At 39.0% G+C, this 26,523-nt stretch overlaps 2 protein-coding genes across 2 annotated transcripts; one reads left to right on the top strand and one right to left on the bottom strand.

Annotated features, from left to right (window-relative positions):
• Positions 1-1,740: 1,740 nt before the first annotated feature.
• Positions 1,741-26,523, top strand: LOC133061458 (hepatitis A virus cellular receptor 1-like). Its single transcript, XM_061149470.1, has 8 exons — positions 1,741-1,786; positions 3,810-4,142; positions 11,049-11,417; positions 14,103-14,201; positions 19,772-19,827; positions 22,166-22,274; positions 23,153-23,189; positions 25,430-26,523. The coding sequence occupies exons 1-8, from the start codon at positions 1,741-1,743 to the stop codon at positions 25,530-25,532; spliced, it is 1,152 nt and encodes a 383-aa protein (XP_061005453.1). The 3' UTR covers positions 25,533-26,523.
• LOC133061457 (small ribosomal subunit protein uS8-like) lies at positions 16,197-16,602 on the bottom strand. Its single transcript, XM_061149469.1, has one exon. It carries the CDS (start codon positions 16,597-16,599, stop codon positions 16,210-16,212), a length of 390 nt encoding a protein of 129 aa, XP_061005452.1. The 5' UTR covers positions 16,600-16,602; the 3' UTR covers positions 16,197-16,209.

The raw sequence follows: 26,523 nt of genomic DNA, 5'->3' as shown, positions 1-26,523 counted from the left end.
TTCACTTTATATTTCTATGGACAGGACTGCTATAACCAACGGCTCTGGCACCACAAATCTCTCACATTCAAGAAAGTGAAAGGTTGTTGCTGAATGATAAGACGCGGGATTCTTGGCCTTTGGAGGAGATGAATTCAATCCAGGGCCAGAGACGAGGCTGGATCGCTCAGAGCTTTTGTGTAATAAAGTTTTATTAAAGTATAAAGGAGATAGAGAAAGCTTCTGAGATAGGCATCAGAAGGGGGCAAAAGAGTACCCTGAGAAGGATTTTAATTGAGATAGGAGGGCCGGGATAATTTCTCTCAAAGATCCTTGAATTGGTTCTTCATGGATGAGAGCATTTCATTGAGCAGAATGAACAGGAGGGGTAACAGTCTGAGCAGAGATAGGAGGACTTATAGGAGCATGGAATCTCTGTGATTGTTTAAGAGTCTAGTTTAATCTAATGGGGACAGGAAGCTAGGAGTAGCCTAGGTTCTTAAAGGCTTTGACTGATGGACTGAGGAATTTAGATTTGACCCCAGGGTCCTAAGAAACTCTTCATGTGTTTGGAGAAGGGAATGGCACTTTCAGCTCTGTTTTTGGAGATATTGTGCTGGCAAGACTGTGGAAGCTGTATTGGAGAGGAGGAGGCCTTGGAGGCAGAGAGGCTCCCCAGGAGGCTCCCGGTGTTACTCAGACAGGAGAGGAGTGTGTCAGCTAGAGTGACGGCAGCAGTAACAGCAGAGAAGGGACAGAGCCAGAGCCATTAGGACTTGGAATTGAGATGAGCTGGTGACTGGAGTAAGAAGGAAGGATGACTGATTCTCTGTACTTGGGATTGTAGGTGATGTGATGGTTTCACTGGTAAAGGAACCCCAGAAGGAAGAATGAAAATTATTTGAGTGATCTTGAGTTTGAAGTGCCCCTGGGTGACGTCTAACAGGAAGTTGGAAATGTGGGGCTGGGTGGATCTACAGATGCCTTGGTGGGGATTGGTGTCTGATGACTGGCACCTCCCTCTGATCAAATAATCATTACTGTGATGATACAATATAAGTGCTGAATAGGGACTTGCCACTATACCGAAGCTTTTGTATGTAACATCTCATAGGGGAGCATTCCGGACTATCAATATTATTCTTGGAGTTGTTGATAATAAACAATAGTTACTGGGTGCTTATTATAGGAAAGGACTGTGTTTGATGCTTTCAGAGCATTATCTTATTGTGAACCCTTGTCCAGATGTTTGGGGTGATTCTATTATTACATTCATTATAAAGGAGAAGAAACTGATATTTGTAGAGATTAAAACATTTGCTAGAGTTGGATATGTGACATTTCAAACTGAACAACCGTCATTGTCCTGAGACCTGGAATAATTTTTCCATAGTGCCATGACAGTGCCGGATGCACCATCCAGGATCAAACATTCTCCCATCCAAGAAGACTAACAGTGAAAAGGAAGCTGGTCTTCTCCCCTCTCTTTCTTCCTTTGGTTATACAAATGTAACCCACAAGTCCTTGAGGCAGCACAGTGGTCACCTGTCTCCTTGTAAGTCTTACAAGCATCCTATTTTAATGGATCACTTCTCATCTATCATCCCTCAGGCTCTGGCTCAATTTTTTCTGTGCTGGGGCATAAGGAACCTGAGCTATTTGGAACCCCTGGAAAGGCACCTAGTGGTGTCCAATCTGATACCATCTGCCTGGGAGCGTACAAACCAGACAGCCTTCACTTTCCTTCAGGCCAGTAGCATCATGCACCCTTGGGTAGCCATCCTGGGCCTCCTACTCCTTCTGACAGGTAGGTGAACAGGTGGGCTGTGCTTTGGAAGCCCTGAGGATGGGGGAATGTAGTGAGTTCGTAGGTATGGTCAAGCAGGGTAGATTTCTAGGGCATTGTTTAAAAATAACGGGGTCAACTAGTGAGCAAAGAACAAGGCTGAAACCTTAAGCCAAAGAAATTGCTTAAACACTAAGAATTATAAAATCTATAGCTAGATGAACAAGGCATTATACAGCGCATATGCATATGCTGCCATTTGTGTTGTTCATGTGTATGCATGAGCTACTCATGTGTATGTAGTAAACAGTGACCATTGTTATGGAATGGAAGGGAATGGGAAGAAGAAATGGGGATGGATGGGAAGGAGACGAGTCCTTTATTGTACCATTCTGTGCTTTTTTATTTTTTTTAACCATATGCAACCATTTCTTTAAAAAGAAAATATTTTACCTTCCCTCTTTTCCAGTGGCTTAAGACTCCATGCTTCCAATGTAGTGCGTGTGGGTTCCATCCCTCACTGGGGAACTAAGATTCCCCATCTGTGCTATATGGGAATTTTTTTTAATAGATAAAATATTTTAATTCAAAACATTCTATGAGAGAGGGGAGAAAATTAGTGATAGATATATCCTAAAATTTAAAAACAATCTTTAGAGGTGGAATATGAGTAAAAGTGCAATTTAAAATTATACTTCTATAACAAATTTTTTAAATTAATATGTATTAGCTTTGTGATCCCAAAATGATATTAAGCAAAATTGAATATTATCAGAATTCCAGTGAAGAAAATACTCTTATACTATATAACAATGAGTGTCTTATTCCCAAAGCACTTCCCAGATTCAGCCTAGTCCTAACTATGAAAAGTGAAAGTGAAGTTGCTCAGTCGTGTCGGACTCTTTGCAACCCCATGGACTGTAGCCTACCAGGCTCCTCCATCTGTCCATGGGATTTTCCAGGCAAGAGTACTGGAGAGGGTCACCATTTCCTTCTGCAGGGGATCTTCCTGACCCAGGGATCGAACCCAGGTCTCCCACATTGTAGGCAGACGCTTTTTTACCGTCTGAGCCACCAGGGAAGTCCTGACTATGATTAGCTGTTAAATCTCATATTTCTTTTAGGAACTTTTTGCCAATGCAGGGTTTTTAAGCCACTGCCACAGGTGAGACTCTTCCTGCCTGTTTGTTTCTAAGAGGCAAAATTTAGTATTTTACTGAATATTCTCCAATTTTTTGGTTTTGCTTCGGTAAGTGGACTGTGATTCATTGTACATAGCTCAAGAAGGATACTTGCTTGAATTTTTTGGGATGACCCTAAAGCGTATAAGATTCAATTTCTCCTGAAAGTATTATAAACCCATTTTCCTAAAAACTGACTTCTAAAGAGTTTACAAGACTTCTGCCCTGTAGTCAATGATTTTTAACGAAATATTAGACCTGTTTTTTAAAATTTAAATAAGAGAGGGCATTATGAAGTGACTATGTTCAATGGCCATTGGAAAATTCAAATAAAAATTGAAAATCAAAACTTTGAATGCAATAGAGTTTTTAAACCAGATTTTAGTTAAGACAGTGATTAAATCTAGGAGAAAGGAAAAGCCACCAGTGTGTTTTGCATATTTAATAAACAGATACCTGTCAAATACAGGATGAATATCCACATACTCATACATTACTAGATGTCATTTGTTTCAATCAAATCGTTTGGAGAAAATTTTGATCATATTCACCAAAAAGGCTGAACATATATTTGACTTTTATCCTGATATTTCTCTAGAAAATCTGTCCTATTGTGAAGTATAGGATGTTTTCATCAAGCGAGAAAAATGTTTCTATGATCTTTCATCTTCAATCACATCTAGTAAATAGTGATGCTGCTGAAGAACATGTTAACATGGAAATTTGCTTATACTAAATTCTAAAAACTCAAGATACAGTCACATAATTTCAAACCAAATAAGCTATATGAAAAAAATTAAATTTATTAAAATTAAAATATTGAGACTGCATGTTCTCATGCTCTGGTGTCTCTTTATTTACAGATGGTGTAACCTCTTACCATCGAGTGACTGGAGTAGCGGGTCAGTCTGTCAGGCTACCCTGCTCATATACTGGAGAAATCGCAATCACATGCTGGGGAAGAGGGGCATGTTCTTTGCTGAGCTGCGGAAGTAACATTATCTGGACTGATGGATACAAAGTCAGTTTTCAGAAGGACAGACGTTATCAACTAAAAGGAAATATTGGTGAAAGGGATTTGTCTTTGACCATAGAGAATACTGTCCCATCTGACAGTGGCTTGTATTGCTGCCGTATTGAGAAAAGAGGGTGGTTCAATGATATAAAAATCATTCAAGAGTTGAGTATAAGGCCAGGTGAGTTTGTCTTCCTACTTCCTTTGATCACTTACTGTAGGTTCCCAGAGATAAGAGTTTTCTGTTTGATATTAACTCCCTTTTCCTTTAATAGAGAAACAGGAGGTTCTTATAGTTTTGTTTTCTAATAAATCTTCAGTAGAATAACTTGTATTTGTGTGGAGTGAAATATTAAGACTAATCTTGTTTCAGGATCATAGGCTAGAGGACCTTTCTAGTCAGCATCTCCTAAAGCAGTGCTTCAGGAGTTCTAGTTGCTTAATGAAAATGCATTCACTGTTCCACATTGAGGTATAGTGAACATTTCTATGGAGCTAAATTTATTCCACTTGAAGAACTGCCCTTTTCTCTAGATCATATCTTAAAAGAATTTTAAAATGTTCTTTCTTAACATTTTAAGATTTACAGAGAATTTCACATATATAAGATAGATATTTTGACAACAGTCAACACAGTCTTGTTGCATATACATTGTTCAGTTCAGTTCAGTCGCTCAGTCATGTCCAACTCTTTGCCACCCCATGGACTGCAGCATGCCAGGCCTCCCTGTTTAACACCAACTATAGGAGATTACTCAAACTCCTGTCCATTGACTAGGTGATGCCATCCAACCATCTTATCCTCTGTCGTCCCCTTTTCCTCCCACCTTCAATACTTCCCAGCATCAGGGTCTTTTCAAATGAATCAGCTCTTCGCATCAGGTGGCCAAAGTATTGAAGTTTCAGCTCCAGCATCAGTCCTTCCAATGAATATTCAGGATTGATTTCTTTTAGGATGGACTGGTTGGATCTCCTTGAAGTCCAAGGGATTCTCTAGAGTCTTTGCCAATACCACAGTTCAAAAGCATCAATTCTTCAGCGCTCAGCTTTCTTATTAGTCCAACTCTCATATCCATACATGACTACTGGAAAAACCATAGCTTTGACTAGACAGATCTTTGTTGGCAAAGTAATGTCTCTGCTTTTTAATATGCTGTCTCAGTTGGTCATAAATTTTCTTCCAAGGAGCAAGCGTCTTGTAATTTCATGCATGACTGCAGTCACCATCTGCAATGATTTTGGAGCCCCCCAAAATAAAGTCTGTCACTGTTTCCACTGTTTCCCCATCTATTTGCCATGAAGTGATGGGATCAGATGCCTTGATCTTAGTTTTCTGAATGTTGAGTTTTAAGACAACTTTTTCACTCTCCTCTTTCAATTTCATCAAGAGGCTCTTTAGTTCTTCTTCGCTTTCTGCCATAAGGGTGGTGTTATCTGCATATCTGAGGTTATTAATATTTCTCCCAGCAATCTTGATTCCAGCTTGTGCTTCATCCAGCCCAGCATTTCTCATGATGTACTCTGCATATAAATTAAATAAACAGGGTAACAATATACAACCTTGACCTACTCCTTTTCCTATTTGGAACCAGTCTGCCTTTTCATGTCCAGTTCTAACTGTTGCTTCCTGACCTGCATACAGATTTTTCAGTAGGCAGGTAAGGTGGTCTGGTATTCCCAACTCTTGAAGAATTTTTCACAGCTTGTTGTGATCCACACAGTCAAAGACTTTGGCACAGTAGATGTTCTGTAAAAGCAGAAGTAGATGTTTTTCTGGAACTCTCTTGCTTTTTTGATGATCCAAAGGATGTTGGCAACTTGATCTCTTGTTCCTCTGCCTTTTCTAAATCCAGCTTGAACATCTGGAAGTTCACAGTTCATGTACTGTTGAAGCCTGGTTTGGAGAATTTTGAGCATTACTTTACGAGTGTGGGAGATGAGTGCAATTGTGCATTGAGTTTGAGCATTCTTTGGCATTGCCTTTCTTTGGGATTGGAATGAAAACTGACCTTTTCCAGTCCTGTGGCCACTGCTGAGTTTTCCAAATTTGCTGGCATGTTGAGTGCAGCACTTTCACAGAATCATCTTTTGGATTCGAAATAGCTCAACTGGAATTCTATCACCTCCACTAGCTTTGTTTGCAGTGATGCTTCCTAAGGCCCACTTGACTTCGCATTCCATATGTCTGGCTCTAGGTGAGTGATCATACCATCGTGGTTATCTGGGTCATGAAGATCTTTTTCGTATATTCTGTGTATTCTTGCCATCTCTTCTTAATATCTTCTTCTTCTGTTAGGTCCATACCATTTCTGTCCTTTATTGTGCCTATCTTTGCATGAAATGTTCCCTTGGTATCTCTACTTTTCTTGAAGAGATCTCTAGTCTTTCCCATTCTATTGTTTGCCTCTGTTTCTTTGCTTTGATCACCGAAGAAGGCTTTCTTATCTCTCCTTGCTATTCTTTGGAACTGTGAATTCAAATGGGTATATCTTTCCTTTTCTCCTTTGCTTTTTGCTTCTCTTCTTTTCTCAGCTATTTGTAAGGTCTCCTAAGACAATCATTTTTGCCTTTTTGAATTTTTTCCCCTTCAGAATGGTCTTGATCCCTGCCTCCTGTATAATGTCACAAACTTCCATCCATAGTTCTTCAGGCACTCTGTCTATCAGATCTAATCCCTTGAATCTATTTCTCACTGCCACTGTATAATCATAAGGATTTGATTTAGGTCATACCTGAATGGTCTAGTTGTTTTCCTTAATTTCTTCATTTTAAATCTTAACTTGGCAATAAGGAGTTCATGATCTGAGCCACAGTCAGCTCCCAGTCTTGTTTTTGCCAACTGTATAGAGTTTCTCCATCTTTGGCTGCAAGAATATAATCAATCTGATTTCAGTATTGACCATCTGGTGATGTCCATGTGTAGAGTCTTCTCTTGTGTTGTTGGAAGAGGGTGTTTGCTATGACCAGTGCATTCTCTTGGCAAAGCTCAATTAGCTTTTGCCCTGCTTAATTCTGTACTCCAAGGCCAAATTTGCTTGTTATTCCAGGTATTTCTTGACTTCCTACTTTTGCATTCCAGTCCCCTATAATGAAAAGGACATCTTTTTTGGGTGTTAGGTCTAGAAGGTCTTGTCAAATTTCATAGAACCATTCAACTTCACCTTCTTCAGCATTACTGGTCAGGGCATAGACTTGGATTACTGTGATATTGAATGGTTTGCTTTGGAAATAACAGAGATCATTCTGTTGCTTTTGAATTGCATCCAAGTACTGCATTTTGGACTTGGTTGTTGACTGTGATGGCTACTCCATTTCTTCTAAGGGATTTCTGCCCACAGTAGTAGATATAATGGTCATCTGAGTTAAATTCACCCATTATAGTCCATTTTAGTTCGCTGATTCCTAAAATGTTGATGTTCACTTGTGCCATCTTCTGTTTGACCACTTCTAATTTGCCTTGATTCATGGACCTATCATTCCAGGTTCCTATGCAATATTGCTCTTTACAGCATCAGACTTTACTTCCATCACCAGTCACATCCACAGCTGGGTGTTGTTTTTGCTTTGGCTCCATCTCTTCATTCTTTCTGGAGCTATTTCTCCACTTTCTCCATTAGCATATTGGGCACCTACTGACCTGGGGAATTCCTCTTTAAGTGTCTTATCTTTTTGCCTTTTCATTATGTTCATGGGGTTCTCATGGAAAGAATACTGAAGTGGTTTGCCATTCCCTTCTCCAGTGGATCACGTTTTGTCAGAAGTCTCCATCATGACCCGTCCATCTTGGGTGGCCCTACATGGCATGGCTCATGGTTTCATTGAGTTAGATAAGGTTGTGGTCCATGTAATCAGATTGGTTAATTTTCTGTGATGGTGGTTTTGTGGTTTTCAGTCTGCCTGCCCTCTGATGGAGAAGGCTAAGAGGCTTATGGAAGCTTCCTGATGGGAGAGACTGACTGAGGTGGAAACTGGGTCTTGTTCTGATGGGCGAGGCCATGTTCAGTAAATCTTTAATCCAATTTTCTGTTGATGTTGTGGGGCTGTGTTCCCTCCCTGTTAATTACCTGGGGCAAACTAGGTGGAGGTAATGAAGATAATGGTGACCTCCTTCAAAAGGTCCCTTGTGCGCACTGCTCTGCCCAGTGCCCCCAAGCCTGCAGCAGGCCACTGCCAACCCACACCTCCCCCGGAGACTCCTGGACACTCACGGGCAAGTCTGGGTCAGTCTCTTGTGGGCTCACTGCTCCTTTCTCCTGGGTCCTGGTGAGCACAAGGTTCTGTGTGGGCCCTCCAAACAAGAGTCTATTTCCCAGTCCTGTGTAAGTTCTGGCAGCTCTATGGTGGGGTTAATGGCGACCTCCTCCAAGAGGGCTTATGCCATACCCAAGTCTGCTGCCCCCAGAGTCCCTGCCCCTGCGGCAGTCCACTGCTGACCCATACCTCTGTAGGAGACACTCAGACACAGTTCTGTCTCAGTTTCTGTGGAGTCTCTGGGTCCTGGTGCACGCAAGGTTTGTTTGAGCTCTCTGAGCATCTCTGGCAGGTATGGGGTTTAATTCTAAATGAGATTTCACCCCTCCTACCATCTTGCTCGGGCTTATCCTTTGCCCTTGAACATGGGGTATCTCCTCAAAGTCGTTCCAGTGCCATGCAGCTGCTGCTCCAGCACCTACCATCTTGCTGGGACTTCTCTGCCCTTGGAAGTGGCGTATCTCCTCAAAGTCACTCCAGCGCTGCAAGGCAGCCACTCTACTGGAGTGGGTAGCCTTTCCCTTCTCCAAGGGATCTTCCCAAGCCAGGGATCAAACCCAGGTCTCCCACATTGCAGGCAGATTCTTTACCAGCTGAGCCACAATGTAACAGCCTATATAGTTTCACCCCTTCCCTCTGCTCTGTCTTGGATTTTTTGAAACAGGTTTCACCCCTTATTGTTAAATCACTAGTTTTAAATTTAAAATAGCCTTATTGCTCTATGAGAACATTTGCATCTCAATAGCTGTTGACTTGTGGCTTTTAAAAATTTTGTGAAATTCAAGAAACTAGGAAGTTTACATTTTTCCATCTTGAGGTAGACATTCTAGTTTTCCTAACTGTTTGATGAAAGGATCAAGTTCTTCAGGATTTCCTAGTTTCTGGTGCTCTTTCCTAATAAATGTTCTCCCACTAAGATCTTCCATTGACAACAGAACCCAATGCCCCTAGCCTTCTTGAGCTATGTCTCTTGTTTAATTTAAATGAGCTTGATATTACATTACAATCTCCCATCTTTTGTACTTGGCTTGTGTCCTTGAAGGAAAGTAAAATAAGGTCAAGTTTGATACAGCAAATAGCTGACTCTGAGGAAAGTACATCTAGGAGGTAATTTAAGGGAAATAGGCTGGTGCTAGAGACATAGTTAAGGAGGTAGCATATGGAGAAGAGATTATTTTTAGAGTTGTAAAATTGTATGATTGGTCTGGCTGAATATTTTTTCAATGATACAGAAAAAAATTAGTAGGGGACTTTTATAGTGTTTAGATATTCTTTAATAGATGAATATTTAAAGTCATTGCCTTGTACAGCAGGAAACTCGTCTATAACTGAGCCAAAGTGACTCCACCTCCAATCCAATTCTTTGCTTAAGTTTTCTTGCACTTTTCACAGAATGAGCTTACTTTCCAAACTTCTGTTAACGCTGTTCCTCAGCATCTTCTTCTACCCTTAGCTTCCTAGCTTCTTCCTCAGGAAATATTTACAACCAAGGAAGCGACATAGTTAAACAAGCCAATTCAATTTCCTCCTTGTTACAGTCCTTTATCAGATTTTTTGCTTACTTCCTTTTTTTGTCTAGATTTGATTTCAGACTGAACGGAAGGGATTGAGATTGCTCTTTTCGTCAAAACCTCTGACTACACTGTTGGACCAGAGTCAGCAAACTCTAGCTCCAGGGTCAGGTCAGATTATAAAACAGGCTCACCAACAGCTTTACAAATAAAGTTTTATTGGAACATAGCCACATCCATTTGTTTATATTGTGTTTATGGTTGTTTTCACACTGACGTATTAGAGCAATTACCACCAAGATCTCAGGACACCCCAAAGCCTAAAATATTTACTAATGCCTTATACATAATAGGACTCACAAATACCTATTGAAAATATTTTTCTTTTTTAAGGCAAAAATTAGCTAGTGTCCAAATTAAGTTGGCTTGAATCCCTCAAAATAGTTTTCACACCAATTTTCCCCTATTTAAGTGACTTGAGGTTACAATTCATAGTTAGAAGAGTTGAAATTTAAGAATACTTCTGTGCAAAAAGACGCCTGGTAAGAAAAAAAAGTACTTATTTTTCATTCAACCCTACAATTTCTGCTTTTGTGTCAGGCACTGTGTTTTGGCTTAATTCTAGTTCCAGTTCTTTCTCTGGGTAACTCTGAGGACTTCAGTAAGTGGTTTGGAATCCTATACCATTTCAGACTCTGGAAAGAGTCAAAGTTATTACCTATTGTTATTATCTCTTAGGTAGAAAGGAACTTTAAAATATCTAGTCTCTCTTCTAACCAGATTCAAAATGCATTTGTGTTATTGAGTATATGTGAATGGTTTAAAGTAATCTGCATTTAAGATGTGGTTCTGTTGGGAGAGTACCCCTAAGACTAATCAAACTGAATGCTGTTTATCTGGCAAATATTTTGGTTCTCAGGAACTACTATTTAGGTCCTCGGTGTACACCACTGAGAGGGTAAAGATGGTTTCAGGTTCTAGAAATTTTCTCTTTCTCACAGATGTTTTTGAAGATACATAGATTTGGTATGCACAACTAGTCTTTAGAAAGTGCTTCAATACAAATCCCATATGTCAGGTTTTTTTCTTTCAGCACCTTCTGAAATTTCATCCTTTCAATGCAGCTGTTTCCTTGCTGTGACCATGTCTTCACTCCCTTCTTGTCACAGATTTTAGCTGACTAATGATGAGAATTTGGAGTTCGTGGGAAATAAATACTGAGTACTACCTGGGGACAGTCTCCTTGGTCATCTTGTTCACAGGCCCAGCACACTGCTCTTGTTACCTGCAGCTTATTCAATCCTTGCTTTCATGTTAATTTCTAGCTCCAACTACAACTACAACAACCACAACAACCACTACTCCAACAACTACCACCACTACCACTACTCAAAGAACAGGAACCACCATTACTCACAGAAAAATGACCATGACTACTACACCTCGAAGAGAAACAACCCAGTCTATTATTCCAACAATGACCAAGACTAATCAAACAAAAACTACTACTCCAACAACTACCATCACCACTACTCCAATGACAACCACCACTATTCCAAAAACGACTACCACTACAACTGCAGTAACAACTACCACCACGACTTCAACAATCACGACGACCCCTGTTCCAATGACAGCGAAGGCTCCTACCTCTGCTCTTCCAATGGCAACACCCACAGAGGACTCCCAGCCAGGTAAACAGATGTGCCTCTGATCCTAGAAGGCTTTAAAGGAGAGGAGATTTAAAGGAGAGGAGGATGTCAGAACAGGTCCTGGTGAATGAGATTCTGCCCTTTCAAGGAGCTCTGAATAGAGATCTTTTAATCCATTCTGAAGCCTAACCCAACACATGAGGATAAGACTTCAGTGAAGTTAATGGTTACTCTATGTCCTGTGTCAGGAAACATGCTAACTGCTTTACAACTATTAAGCCACTTAATTTTTATGACAACCCTACCCATTGTCAGTGTGATTCAATCCTACTTTATATTCCTGAGGACTGAGGCACAGAGTCTGAGTTCATTGTTGTTTCTGTTCAGTCATATGAATAGAAAATGGTTGAGTCTAAATTGTGCCCATTAATTTGAATGTTGGCCTTTGCTGCATTCTATACTGAACATAGAGTTTATGTTTGGATGAGTTTGTTCTGATCTGACATCCTCACTGGAAAAGCTTTCATACAATTACTCTCCTTTTTTCAGGGTGTCAGTGACTTACACATTTTGCTTCTAACCTCCTTTGTTCATGTATCAGAGAAATGCCATTTATACTGATGACAAAGTAAATATCAGATTTAAGTATTATGCAATTTAGAATGCATATATTTGTTTTTTTCAATTCAGGCTACAGTGTTCATACTTCAAATTTCTGTTAGATAATAGTTTAGGTTTAATATAAATGGAGAATATTTTTGAATTATAGGTGGGGAAATAACTTCTCATTCTGAGGACATGTTTGGGTTCAAAGTTTCTCTTTTTAGGATTAAAAAGGTAACTTTTATATGGAGATTCTCAAAGCCTCCACAACCCTTTGGCACTTTGAAGTGGCTCTGGAACTGAAGAGTAACAGAAATATCACAAACTCTTAGCCAAAATATCTGAGGGAACACATTGATTTCCCTTCACCCCTGTTGATCCATGTGTGTATTCAGTGAGGAGGGATCTGAAGGATTTTCTTCAAGTTGAATTTGGAAGGAGGTCTTTAGGTTGAAAGTGGGATTTTTACAGCCATAAAAGTTTGCAAGAAAAATACACTAGAGCATCTGTTGACTTTTTCAACATTGATTTAGCTTAATAGTTTGTGCCTGCTGAGGTGGCTGGAATAGAGCTCCTGTTTTGAGGGCATGTGTAAGTTATGGCCTTTGTTTAAAGCAGAAGTTCAGAAGGAAAGTATTGGTGCATATGTTCGTGTGACCTCCTAGAGGGAGTATTAGTTGAGTCTTATACATGTCTTGATAGCTTCCTAGTGAGTTTGAGTTTAGAGTTGAACTTTACAGTATAGAAAGGATGTTAGCACTGGAACAGATCTGTAGCAGGGGCATTTGTATTTGCATTCATTCCCTCTCTGTCCTCCTCACCCCTGTCCATGCTAGTCGCTTAGAATACTCCTGAACTGATTGGAAGTAAGGTCCTAGGAGAACAGGAGAACAGGAAAATGCCCACAAGGACCAAAACTACAGAAAGAAGTTAAGAACAACTGGTCTTCTGCACAGATTTAAGTTGAATGAAGACTGTGATCATTTGATTTTCTTTTATTGTCCTGTTCTTAATTCCTGAAGAGAGTCATATCCTGCTACAAATTTGAGCATTAGACAAAAGCAAAACCAAAAAAAAAAAAAAAAGAAAGAAATCTACCATCAACAACAGTGACCAAAAAAATCCCATAAAAACAAAAATTTTAACAGAAAACAAAAGATAGCTCAGAACAAGAGAACAGGTAATGCTGAAATGTGAAGTCCATGGTGAGAAAGTGGAAAGAAGACCAATGAGAGGCAATAGGGAAAGTCTAGGTTTGGGAACTCTTGCTCAGCCAGCGCCACTGCCTTGCTCTAAAGTTCTGTGATGCTCTCAGAGGAAGGGATGTAGAAATCTTATTAAGAGGCAACTGGTCAACTCTGCAGGTCAGGTGAGATGTTTGATAGAAAATAAAGTAGAGATTTCAGGAAAGGAAAAAGGAAACATAGCCCTGAGAATTCTCAGGAAAGCTTTCTGGTGAGAAATAGAAGATGAGTCAGATAACATAAGAAATCAGTCTTATGAAAGGACTGACCAGAACACAACTGCAGAAGGAGCCAGGGTACCAGGAACATTGCTTTGAGGCTTATTAACAAGACTCAGACAGTGGACAGTACTGTCTCCATAAAGTGACTTCAAGAAATTGAATAATCTCAGTATGTTTTCTGTGCTGGTCAATGTGTACATCTCCCTGGAAAGATGTAGATGGATAATTATAAACTTGAATGAGGTCAGGAAATCAAGATCAGGGTTGTTGTGAACAAGGTGAATTAGTGCCAGCCCCAAGGCCATGCTCCACAGAACTGAAATGTCATTAGTATGAATAAAAGTTTGGTATGAATAAAAGCTTAATTGAGTGTCCTATATAAGATGCTCTGTTGATAGGTTTTAAGAGGATACCAAGAGTATAAAAGGAGAAATGATTCTGTCTATTGATAAGCTCTTCAGATCATTATCTAGGTAATATTTATTCATGATAATGAAATACATAAATGGCAGGGTAATGTCTCAAGGGCATCCTTGAATATTTCTTTAAGAAAGAGTTAAAGGGTAATTCCTAATTTTAGTTTTGTTTGCTATTTTTTGCTGGAGTTGGAAATTTTCCTCCACGAATTGAACAACATTCTTCCATTCTTATCATTTCAGTACCTTGTTTATCTTCCCCAACGCAGGCTGCAGAAACCAAGCCTACCACCCCATATGAAACAAATAAAACTTGCTCACCATCGTACTCTTGCTCAACAGGTAACTTTGTTTTCTTTCCTGAAAGCCTGGGAGCTTTCAAATTTTGATAAATATTAGCACACTGTTAAAAGCATATATTCTATAGTAACACAGGTCTGACTTGAGTACCTACAAAGGCTACTCCAATTAGCTATACAACTTGAACAAATGTCTTACCCTCTTTGAATCTGTGTTTATCCTTTGTAAAATGGATGGAATTTTACTGATGTAGAATTTTTTCAAGGATTTAAATTAGATAAAGATTGGAACATAGTTAAAAGGTAAGTGATATATAGACTGGCAACTATGACTGTCACTTAGCATGTCCAGAAATATGCACACCTGAGCAACATAGATAGCTTGCAAGATTTAGAAACATCCACATGTGTAACTGCATTTCTCTAAATTAAATGAACCAGCCTTTTCTTTAAATTTATTAGTAGGTTTAATCACCTGGACAGAGCCTTAAAAAGCTTAAATCCAAATTAATCTGGTCTAGACCAGACTAGTCACTTGTTGATGTTTCCCCTAAGCTCCAGAAACTACATAGAGCCACAAGGCCCTCCTGCTGCCTTGTTAAGCTTTCATTTCACATGGACACTTTGAGATGGGTTGAGAACATGGGCAGGAGAACCAAAGAGGCATGTCCTACTAGGATTGGGCTATTCCACCAGAAAAGTCTCCCTGCTCTCCCCAATTTTGGAAAATCCATATTCTTTTCAGATGTAAGATATGTCTTGTCTTTCCTGTGATGGTGAAAGGTGATGCTGAATCCTGTCATCTTTCCCAGCTAACTTGCTGCCTGTGGTGGTAAATTTGGGGGTGTGGCACATGCTGAACTCCTTTGCAATGCAGAGCTGGCTTATGTGTCCTTGTGCCTATGAAGCATTCAAACAAGGTCAGGCTTTTCAAGACCCCTCATGCAAATGACTCATCATGCTCAGGAGCTGCCAATCTGTAGCACACCCCCAGTATGGCCTACCTTTTGACAGTCATCCCTGGAAGCTGGTTAATAGAAAATGGGCCTGCAGTAGGACGCACAGAGGGACCAATTCATTTGAGAATCAATCTCTAAAATATGTCATTAAAACCTGGTCAAAGTAGAGATTTTCAGAATGGAACAGACATTGGAACAGCTGTGTCCCCACCACTTCTTTGACTGCTGCCATCTTGGCAGTGTCTCTGAGGTTCCCCCGCCAAATCCTCACAATGCCCAAGTCAGACTTCAGTGGGTTAAAGCCTCACAAAACAAATAATTTTAGTATGGAAGGAATTTTGGTCATCATATGGCCTGCCACCCATCTTTTGACAGACAGATGTACCAGCAAACTATCACTTGTCGTTCATTAGCTACGTCATGTCTGATTCTTTGTGGCCCCATAGTCTGCAACATGCCAGGCTTCCCTGTCCTTCACTATCTCCTGGAGTTTGCTCAAATTCATATTCAATGAATTAGCGATACCATCTAACCATCTCACCCTTTATCACCCTTTTCCTTTTGCCTTCAGTCTTTATCAGCCTCAGGGCCTTTTCTAGTGAGCCGGCTCTTCACATCATGTGGCCAAAGTATTTGAGTTTCAGTCCTTCCAATGAATAGTCAAGATTGATTTCCTTTAGGATTGTCTGGTTTGACCTCCTTGTAATCCAAGGGACTCTCATGAGTCTTCTCCAGCACCACAGTTCAAAAGCATTGATTCTTCAGTGCTAGTCTTTATGGCCCAATTGTCACATGCATACATGACTACTGAAAAAAACCAAAGCTTTGACTCTACTCACCTTTGTCAGCAAAGAGATGTTCTGCTTTTTAATATGCTGTCTAGGTTGGTCATAGCTTTTCTTCCAAGGAGCAAATATCTTTTCATTTCATGGCTGCAGTCACCATGCACAGTGATTTTGGAGCCCAAAAAAATAAAATCTGTCATTGCTTCCCTTTTTGCCCCTTCTATTTGCCATTAGGTAATGGAACTGTATGCCATGAGCTTAGTTTCCCCCCCACCCCCAAGGCATTGTGTTTGTACGTATTACATCCCTAGAAAAAGAATCCAAGGATTTTCCCTCCTGTATGTTTTCGTCTTGCTTCTTCATGGTCCATGATACCAACTGAGGTTGTCAGTACAATGAAACCAAACTGACGGGATGGGAGCAGGTTATTTTGCCATTTTTCTAGATCTTTGAGTTGCACATCAAATCTGGGGCTGATCACTCCACACTTATTTAGCCTGCCTGTGAGGTTCACAACAATTTTCCCAGCCCTGTGATCATCAATGATTTCAAATTCGCCAAAGTAACCATGCTTAATCATCACTGTTAGAAACCTGATGACCTTGGAGCACGGCCGAATAAGGACCTGGTGTTTGCCTCTCTTTTCAGCATTGTTGATGCTCTTGAGAGCAACAGCCAGGACATTCATGTGCACCATTCTGGCGGCACGGAAAGATGAGAGCTTAGTTTTTCAAGTGTTGAATTTCAAGCCACCTTTTCAATCTCCTCCTTCAGCCTTATCAAGAGGCTCTTTAGTTCCTTTTCAGTTTCTGCCACTAGAGTGGTATCACCTACATATCCGATGTTGTTGCATTTCCCTTGGCAATCTTGATTCCAACTTGTGATTCATCCAGTCTGGCAGTTTACATGATTTACTCTGCACATAAGTCAAATAAGCAGGATGACAATATGTAGCCTTGTCATACTCCTTCCCCAATTTTGAACCAGTCAGTTGTTCAATGTCCAGTTCTGACTGTTGCTTCTTGACCAGCATACACATTTCTCAGGAGACAGATAAGATAGTCTAGTACTCCTGTCTCTTTAAGAATTTTTCACAATTTGTTTTGATCTACATGATCAAAGAAGTCAAGATCAAACCAATCAATCCTAAAGGAAATCAACCATGAATATTCATTGGAAGGATGGATGGTAAAGCTGAAGCTCCAATACTTTGGCCACCTGATGTGAAAAGCCAATTCATTGGAAAAGACCCTGATGCTGGGAAAGATTGAGGGTGAGATGAGAAGGAGACAACAGAGGGTGAGATGGTTGGATGACATCACTGACTTACTGGATATGAGTTTGAGCAAACTCTGGGAGATGGTGAATGACAGGGAAGCCTGACATGCTGCAGTCCATGGGGTCACAAAGAGTCAGACATGACTTAGTGACTGAACAATAACAACATAATCAAAGGCTTAGCATAGTCAATGAAGCAGAAATAGTTTTTCTGGAATTCCTTTGCTTTCTCCATGATCCACCTAATGTTGGCAATTTGATCTCTGGTTCCTCTGCCTTTTCTAAACCTAGCTTGGAACGTCTGGAAGTTCTCAGTTCATGTATGACTGAAGCCTAGCTTAAGGATTTTGAGCATAACCTTGTTAGCATGTGAAAGGGTTATCCAAGTCATTAAGACCTTTTTGTATCATTCTTCTTTTGTATCATTCATCATTCTTGCCAACTCTTTTTAATCTCTTCTGCTTCTGTCAGGTCCTTACTATTTCTGTCCTCTATCATGCCCATTCTTGAATGAAATGGAGAAAGGGAAGATATACCCAACTGAAAGGGAAAGCTATATCCAACTGAATCTAGAGTTCCAGAGAATAGCAAGGAGAGATAAGAAGGCCTTCTTAAACAAACAATGCAAAGAAAACATTATCTCATTTAATTATTTCAGGGCAGGTTTATTTCTTTCCATTGCCAGACTAAGGAGCCTGTTGAGTTCTGTTTTGGAGACAGACAGCCTTCAGTTCAACTTCCAGTTACTAGCTGTGTACCCATGGGCAAGATGTTGCATTCCTCACGGCAAGTTTGTGAGGAATGAAAAATAAGATATTTGAAAAGTCCATTGCATGGTGTCTCTCCCCACATTGTTCCTATTGTTATATAGTAACATAATAGTAATAGCTGATATTTGTCTAACATGGTGTTAAGCACCTTATATGCATCATCTAATATGACTGCTTTATGAGATGGGTGCTATCAACAGCTTGTAGTTCTAACTCTTACCCTAGCTAGAAACATTAATATATACATTTATGTGCATGCATACATAAATGAGTATGCAAAGGACCTCAATCAAGGTCACATTGTTGAGGGACATTGTCAACATTGAAGTCAAGTTTTATCTTACTCAAGCCCATGCTGCTTTTAGAAATCACCCATTCTATACCTGAAACACTTACCTAAGGTTATAATACAGGTCATGCACAAAGCCTAGACTGTAGATATTGTCTTTGGCTCTCTAAGAAGTACTGTCAGAATAATTAAAATGTAAACACAGTAATGTAATGTGTAAAACTTTAGAGTGGATATGGTGGATTCATTTTCACTGCCATTGCAAAATGACATGCAAAAGTTTTGTTAGTAGTTAAGGATTTTCTAAGACCTTCAGTATTTTCATTGGATGAGAATGTAACTTGTGTAGTGGTTATAAACTGAAGCTCTTGTCCCTTTCTATAGTTGGAAACTTCAACCATATCAGGACTACTTCCTCGGCTGTAAGATAGGATTAAGAAAATTGGTATAAGAATATAAAGGTCTTGGTATATAATAGATACTCAGTAAAGAAAGAATCCTGTGTCTGACCTATATGTCAGATAGTTTGATTAGGAAGGTCAACAGTATATGTTCTGTGTAACAAAAGGCATATTTCAAAACACTATTAAAATTTGAACATTCAAAACTTTAAAGCATAATATTCTTTTATATCAAGATTTTAGGTACATAGCATCCTTGTGTGTGTGTGTGTGTGTGTGTGTGTGTGTGTCTGTATGTGTTAGTTGCCCAGTTGTGTCCAGCTCTTTGTGACGCCACGGACTGTCCCACCAGGATCCTGTGTCTGTGGAACTCTCCAGGCAAGAATACTAGAGTGGGTTGCCATTCCCTTCTCCCGGGGATTATCCTGACCTGGGGGTTGAATCCGGGTCTCCTGCATTGCAGGCAGATTCTTTATTATGAGCCATCAGGGAAGCCCGTATAGTATCCTTAGAAATTCTGCATATATTGGATATGAGGATATTACATTAGTTTTGGGGCTGATGTAGCATATTTTCTAAAGCTCTTTTGGATCAACATCTGGGCACACTGGCACATAATGTAGGAGTTGGATGATACCTGTTTGGGATATCTTAATGCATTTCACTCACATTTTAAATTTAAAGCCAATGTAACATCTGTTTTGAAAAGTGTGGTTCTGCTGTTTGATGTGCAGTGGCCTCTGAGCACTCACCGGCAGTTTCATAGCTGTCATGAAAAAACTGGTTACCTACTTTAAGTGGTAATCTTTAACCTAGTTCTGAGAATGGGCCACTATAACTTCTGAAAAATTGTAGGTAAACATTCTGTGAACATATACTTGTTCCCACAGATGGAAAAAAGGGGGTCCATTTTGGAAGGGTGGGTGATGAAAATGGTTAAGAAGCTTGGTTTACAGGTTAAATTAAATAATGTTAGTTATTTGATTTAACTCCTGCAGTGCCTACAGCATTTGGCCATATGATTATTCAAGTTTTTATTCATTACCATAAAGCAATGTGAATATATTTGGTGTTTGCAGTGAAAATTCAGTATTTTTATAATTCTAATAAATTTTCCTTCTTGTTGAGCAGATGGGAATGACACTGTGACAGAGTCTCCAGATCCTCTTTGGCATTGCTATCAAGTTGTAAGCATACTCCTTCCTACTTTCTTAGCCTGATTCACTTGTATGTTTCCTTGGAAGCAAGTTACATTAGAAAGTATTATTATAAGTCTTGTTCACAGTTGATTATTTCTAATTCATAAAATAAAGGAAGAAAAGAATTTGACTCTTAAATAGGGATGCTTTAATTAATTAAAAAACTTATATAGATGCACTATTTTGTTAGAAATATCCAAAAAGTGATATTTTACTCCACACAATCACTCTACAAAATGTCTCCTGGCCATAAAATCAGAAAAAAGAGTGAATTAATTCAAGGATAGTGAATTAACATTACATATCAAGGAAGACTTAGATCATCATTAGAGAAATGGCATGCCTTGAATTGACATGGTGGAATGGGGGCCTTCCCAACCAAAAATATTATGCAAATCAAAGTGTGCTTGCTTAAACTTAGGCCTTCTAATATCTTTTTCCAACCCAATTGTATCCTCCTATTGAGAAGTTTTGAGGCCACTACTGAGTCTTTCTATATGTAATCCTCCCCATTTGTTACTGGTGTTTAGTCACTAAGTCTTGTCCAATTCTTTGTAACCCCATGGATGGTAACCTGCAGGCTCCTCTGTCCATGAAATTTTCCAAGCAAGAATATTGGGGTGGGTTGCCATTTCCTTCTCCGGGGAATCTTCCACACCCAGAGATCAAACCCATGTCTTCTGCTTGGCAGGCAGATTCTTTACCAATGAGCCACTTATGAAGCCCTGATCCTCCCCATATGATGACTTTTTAAGGTCCTAAGGTCTTGAACAACATTGTGGTTCTGTAGGATATTCTTATACATAGTTTGAGAAAAAATATAAGGAGCTGTAGTCTCATGATGTTCATTTAAGTCTGATCTCTGTGAGTAAGTTCAAAGAATTTACCAATAGAATATTTTCTTTTGGCTCACTTGGTTAAAAAAACTTTTCCTTTTACTATGTGCAAGTAACTGTTAGAAGCAACAAACCAAAAGAGTTTAGGTATGAGAGTAGTCCTGATTGCAAGTGGTGAGAAATTGCAACATGGCCATTGTAAGAGAAAGTCAAGCTCAGGAGAAGTGGAGTTATTTAGTGTGAGATCAAATGGCTTTATGTTGCATACCTTAGTGACAATGATAACACTACCATACAGGAATGATATAAAAGATTTTAGCCACTCTCACCAATCAGCTATGGGCACTGATTGATCTGATGAATATGGATAGAATTTGTTTATATCTATTCAATAGCAGAACTGCCACTGTGTAAATGACTGTAATATTGTTATACAGCTACATTTATGCTGGATTTAAAAAAAAAGAAACAAGTATTCTGAATGGTAGGATTTTTTTTTTTACCTCTAGGTCAGGTATGTTTAACAACAAGTAGACTCATTACAGAAGCAAATCCACAATAGGCAGTAGCAAAATTGTGGGCTTTTAGTGTCTTGACTCTGAAGATGTCAGTGTCTCCCAGGTATCCTGAAAACCAAGGAGTATATATTTTGTCCTAGTAGTAAATCAATTTCCTGAACTCCACCCAAAGAGAGAATTGAACAAATACATGAAGATGTATAAGAAAAGATGTTCTTTGCTGCTATTTATAATCATAAAAATGTTTCAAATAACCTTAATACTCAATAATAGGGATTAATTAATTTGTCAATTAGACATGCCCACTTATTGCTATTAACAATTGTTGGCACCACAGTGTACTTACTGACATGAAAAGACAGTGTCAATTGATAAGTGAAAAACTAACTTTTAAAATAATGTAGGGACTTCCCTGGAAGCCCAGTGGGTAAGACTCCACACTTCCAATGCAGGGGTTCACAGGTTCCATCCCTGGCTGGGGAACTAAGATCCCATGGGTTGTGCAGTACAGCCAAACGTGTATATATATTTTTAAAAACATCAGAACTAAAAAATGTGTCAAACTTACATGAGAAAATTTTTCTTTGTTTTACTATCATCAGAATAGTACATATGGGAATAACTTACTCATTTTTAAAAGTATTTATAATTTATATATTATAAAACAGGCTCATTTGAAATGTACAGTTTGAGTTTTGACAATTGTATACACCTCTGTAAATACCATCACAAGCAAGATATACATTTCCACCATCCCCAAATATATTTGAATTTTAAATTGTCTTAGAATTTCACCGTATGATTATAACTTCAGATCATTTGGTCTCACCCCTCATGATAAAGAACTAGCCAAATGTTAATAAATGTATCTGGGTAATTTATTTTAGGAAGTGTGTTCTACCCATAATTCTAATAATATGGTTTTATTCTGTCATTTTTTATTTTGTTTTTGATCTGCTGATGCTTCTTTAGGGGCTGGTAAAAGGTCCTTGGATGAGCACCAACCAGGGAGTCTCCATTGGAATCTCTGTTGCTCTCTTGGTAGTATTGCTCGTGTTTGTGGTATTCTGGATTAAAAAAAGTAAGTCACCTCAGGACTGTGCCCACAGGAGTATTCTTGAGCCAAACTACCTGTAGCCCTACATTCCATATGATTTTGGTTTCACATAACTTCCTTGGTTCTTACCTTGTTCTTTTTTATTTTTATTTATCTTAAAATTATCTTCCCAGTGAAGAGAAACATGATACTTAAGTTCTCCACGGGAGAAATTAGATATGGAGAATTAAGGATTGGTTAGGTAGAGTTGGGATTTGGATATCAACAAACCAGTGTAATATACAAGATTTGTTCACTCCTCCTTTTCCCCTTCCTTCAATAACCAATTTTTGTTCCTATAGAGGGTGAAATTGCTGAGAGTTTTACAATACCCACTTAACAGAGGAACCAAATGAGCCATTAGAAGGATACATGATTTCAGGACTAAGAAGAGAACAAAGGGTTTCACAAGGCAGCCACCCAGGGCCTCCTGGTGTCCTTCCACCAGTATGTGTGTGTGTGTGTGTGTGTGTGTGTGTGTGTGTAAAACCTGTCATCTATAGGAGAAACACAACCTCCCATTTTTTTGCAATGAAATATGATTATATTAAAGTAAGCTAGGTCATGTGGGTGAATGCATTAAGCCTAATAATCACAAGATACTTTCCACTAAGGGGTTTATTTGACTCCTAGAGATTCAAGAAAAGTTATCTGGAGTTATCAGGGTAGAGCCCAGATTGATTTGTTTCCCCTTCATTTCAAAAATATTCTTTCCTCGTAATTAATTTTTTCAGTGTCTGATATCTGTACCTATTTTTCTCATATTAAGGTAATAACAGTAATAATACACTTATTGGGAAAAAAATCTCATGAACCCTTTAGCTTATATGTTTAATTTTCTCTTCATTTCTTATCCAATTTAGAATATCTTTGCCTGGGTAGCAAGGTGGAGCTACTACGGTAAGTTTGAAAGAGTTAGTGTCAATGCCTTTTGATATTCTTATTCTATTAAAAATAAGGAAAATGCCTCTGCCTCTCTCCTCTTTTCCTTCCGAGTTCTCCGTTTTGTACTCTGGATTTTGAAAAATCTAGCATATAGAGGATCTCCATTGCTGTCCAACCTTCCAGTGATGATTTTAGTGATGTGATGAGAACACAGGTCTATGTTTTCTGCAAATGTCCTAGAACTGTACAGAAACAGCACCTGAAACCAGACCTTTTAGAGCAAGAGAACTAAACCAGATTTTGTTTCATGGGCCATTTGAGTGGGTTGTTTGGTTTGTTATTTGATTTCATTCATTGCTTTGTTTATTGCATGTCTATTGAATCCCTATTATATTCCAAAGAGATAAGCAGAACAGACTGAAAACACGTAGATAAATAAGCAGGGCACTTATAGAACTTCCAGAGAAATACCATAGGGAATACAGAGCAGGGCTATAGGCTATGTGAGTGAGCCCCAAAGGAGCAGAAGGCAGCTCTGCAAAGATCTGGAGGAGGACACCTCCAGGCTGAAGACCCACAAAGCTGGGATGTGCCTCCAGTTCTCCACGGTCCCACCATCCCATATTGTTCCATACCCAGCCTGCTGTGATCAATTACATTAGTTGTGTGGCCTCAAAAGCGTTTGAATTTATAGCTGTGTAAATCTATCCCACTGCCCAATAAAAAGTTAAATCCTGTTTATATGCATCGCTGTAGTCACTTGCCCAAACACCTGCAAAGGTGGGAAACCACTACCTACTTCCAAATCCAAATAGCCTACTTCATCTGGTCCAGCTTGGGCTTTAGGCAAAGTCTTTCTTTGATAAAACCCATCCCTCTTAAGCCACCATCCATTATTCCTAGTTCTCTTTCATTGGATGTTTGTACACAGTCTTTCCTATACCTAAGTTAATCACATGAGCCAGTCCACAGAACATGCCTTGAACAATGACCAACATATTGCAACTGTTCCATAAATGTTGACATTTATTATTGTAGGCATGCCCTTCATGTCAAAAAACCTGTGAGACAGGTACTAGTATTAGTCTTAGTTTACAGTTTGGAAAACAAATTTAGTGATGTTAAGTGATATCAAAAGTCACATCACACAGCAGCTAAAAGACTCCAAGTGTAGGTCTCCTAGAGTCCAAAACTCAGACTTATAGAAGTTTTTGACTATCTGCTTCCAAAAATGGAAGAAAAATAAATACTCCCTATAGGCAGAAAAGAATGGAAAATAGCATCCTCTTAGTCCTTTCACTGTTTAGATTTTTTAAATTTTCACTTTTTATCCCCTAATTAGAAAAGAAAATATTTATTGTAGAAAATACCTTATAACACACACACACACAAAATAAAACAAAGCTGAGCATTTCCTCATCATGTAATTTTGGGGGCAGCTATTAATTTATCACATTGACTTATTTTGAACCACAGACACCTAAACTGTTTCCACACATATGTGACTAATCTGTTTAAAGATCAGAGCTGAGTGAAGATTCAGTGCATTTAATACCATTTCTGGGCAGGCTTAGGTAATGAAAATAGTGACTGCATACAAGTTCTAAGAAAGTAGCTGTATCAAAGCCCCACAAATTACCTTTTTGTACCCTTGATGTGTGAGTGTACAAGCTATAAAAGCCATCTAACGCATAGCTTTCCAATTTTGACCATTAAGACACGGTAAGATTTTTGACTCCATGATCTAGTACACACTTAGATGAAGCAATGCTATTTTATTATATCCAGTATGCTCTGATATTTTGTATGCTGATATATATTTATCTTAAATATAGGACATAGACCACTAAATAGATGTAATTTAGCCTTCTCTAAAGGGTCACAGTTTTCATTCAGGAAAAACCAACCAAACCATTCCCTTGGCCATCTTTGTGAATGTTCAGCCTGGTTTAGTACTTCATCTTGATGTCTGACATTTGTCTTCTTACATTTTCAATTTTTGTTTTCTGTTACATAAGTCTCTTGAAGGAGACCAATCTGAAATTTTGAAATGACTGCTGAGGATTTCTATCACTTTATTAAACAGACTTTCCTAAAACTTCATATTCAGAAAATCTGGAAGTTTCTATTGACTTCATAGGCTGTCTGAATGATGCTCTAGGAAATGCAAATACCCAGTATTGCCTGAACATAAAGAACTGTGCTGCTCATCCTTGAGAAGTGCTTTTCTCTTAATCATGTTATTCTTTCTGCAGTGTGATTCCCTTGAAGGAGTCTCATGTTGGAGCTTTGAAACATGCAGCTCTGAAGCCTATCCAAGCAGAAGATAATGCCTACATTATTGATGACTCTCACTAAGTCGTGGGCCCAGATTCCAAGGCATTATGTAGAAGACAGTGCCCAGATATCACCATGTCAGAATCCCTCAAGTAGCAGGACAATTTTTCCATCAGTTTCTGATGACATTCCACGGAGTCAAGAACATTGGGTAGAGTGAGTCTAGATCATCTATGCATAATCAACCTCTGTCACACAGTCCTAATTTTTTATACTAAAACTGAGTCAATCTTTCTGGTCATTGCAGAAATCTCTCCAAAACATGAAAGGTACACTTTAGAATTGTACATTCTCTTTAGACCCTATGAATCCTGTTATCCATCAAGAATTCTCATTGGGGAGACAGAAAACACACTTCGACCTTGGTTAATAAAGCTGTGGAGAGGAGCTGACCACAACTTAAAATCAGCAAATTTAATTTGGTACTTAAAGGACTTAACATGGAAGCATTTCATGATTTTTTTAAATTGACTCCAAATGTTATATTCCTTAGGACATCAAGGGTTTCAAATCATGGGAGTGTACAGGTATCTATTTACCCATTGGGAAAATAGAAGTGAATGTGATTTTGCCATTATAGGTAGATCCGGTTTCTCAGGGCTCTGGAGATAGAAGGCATTAAGTGCTTTCCCTGGGACCAGAATGGTATTTTAGCAGTTAGAAGAAGGTAGGGTAGTGAGTGGTCCTTGGAGACACCAGGGTAAGAAAATCAATTGTCATGTGATTTACACTGTTTCGGCTGCATTGGTGCTACAATTCTAGGTGTTTATGTAGACAATTGGTAGGCTCTGATGGAATTTTTAGAATGAGGCAAGGCAGAAATAAATACAAGGAAAGAAAAGAGGGAGGGAGTAATAAAAGAGGCTTTCTGTTTTGGAAAAGCCAGTTTGCAAATATAATAGTCTTCTTTGATCATGTTACCAGTTTCCACCAAAAGGCTAAACGTCCTCAAACCACTTCAGTTCTTAAAATTATATTGGAAAGATAAAGGGTCTTTTCCATATATAATCAA

The sequence above is a fragment of the Dama dama genome, chromosome 9, assembly GCF_033118175.1.
Source record: "Dama dama isolate Ldn47 chromosome 9, ASM3311817v1, whole genome shotgun sequence".
NCBI lineage: Eukaryota > Metazoa > Chordata > Mammalia > Artiodactyla > Cervidae > Dama > Dama dama.
This window is presented reverse-complemented; position numbering and strand designations above follow the sequence as displayed.

Bases quoted from the DNA above. Each gene is read 5' to 3' on its own strand.
- LOC133061458 (XM_061149470.1), top strand. From the start codon at position 1,741: ATGCACCCTTGGGTAGCCATCCTGGGCCTCCTACTCCTTCTGACAG. The intron at 19,828-22,165 runs GTAAGCATACTC...ATGCTTCTTTAG, and splicing joins TTTGGCATTGCTATCAAGTT to GGGCTGGTAAAAGGTCCTTG. The intron at 22,275-23,152 runs GTAAGTCACCTC...TATCCAATTTAG, and splicing joins GGTATTCTGGATTAAAAAAA to AATATCTTTGCCTGGGTAGC.
- LOC133061457 (XM_061149469.1), bottom strand. From the start codon at position 16,599: ATGGTGCACATGAATGTCCTGGCTGTTGCTCTCAAGAGCATCAACAAT.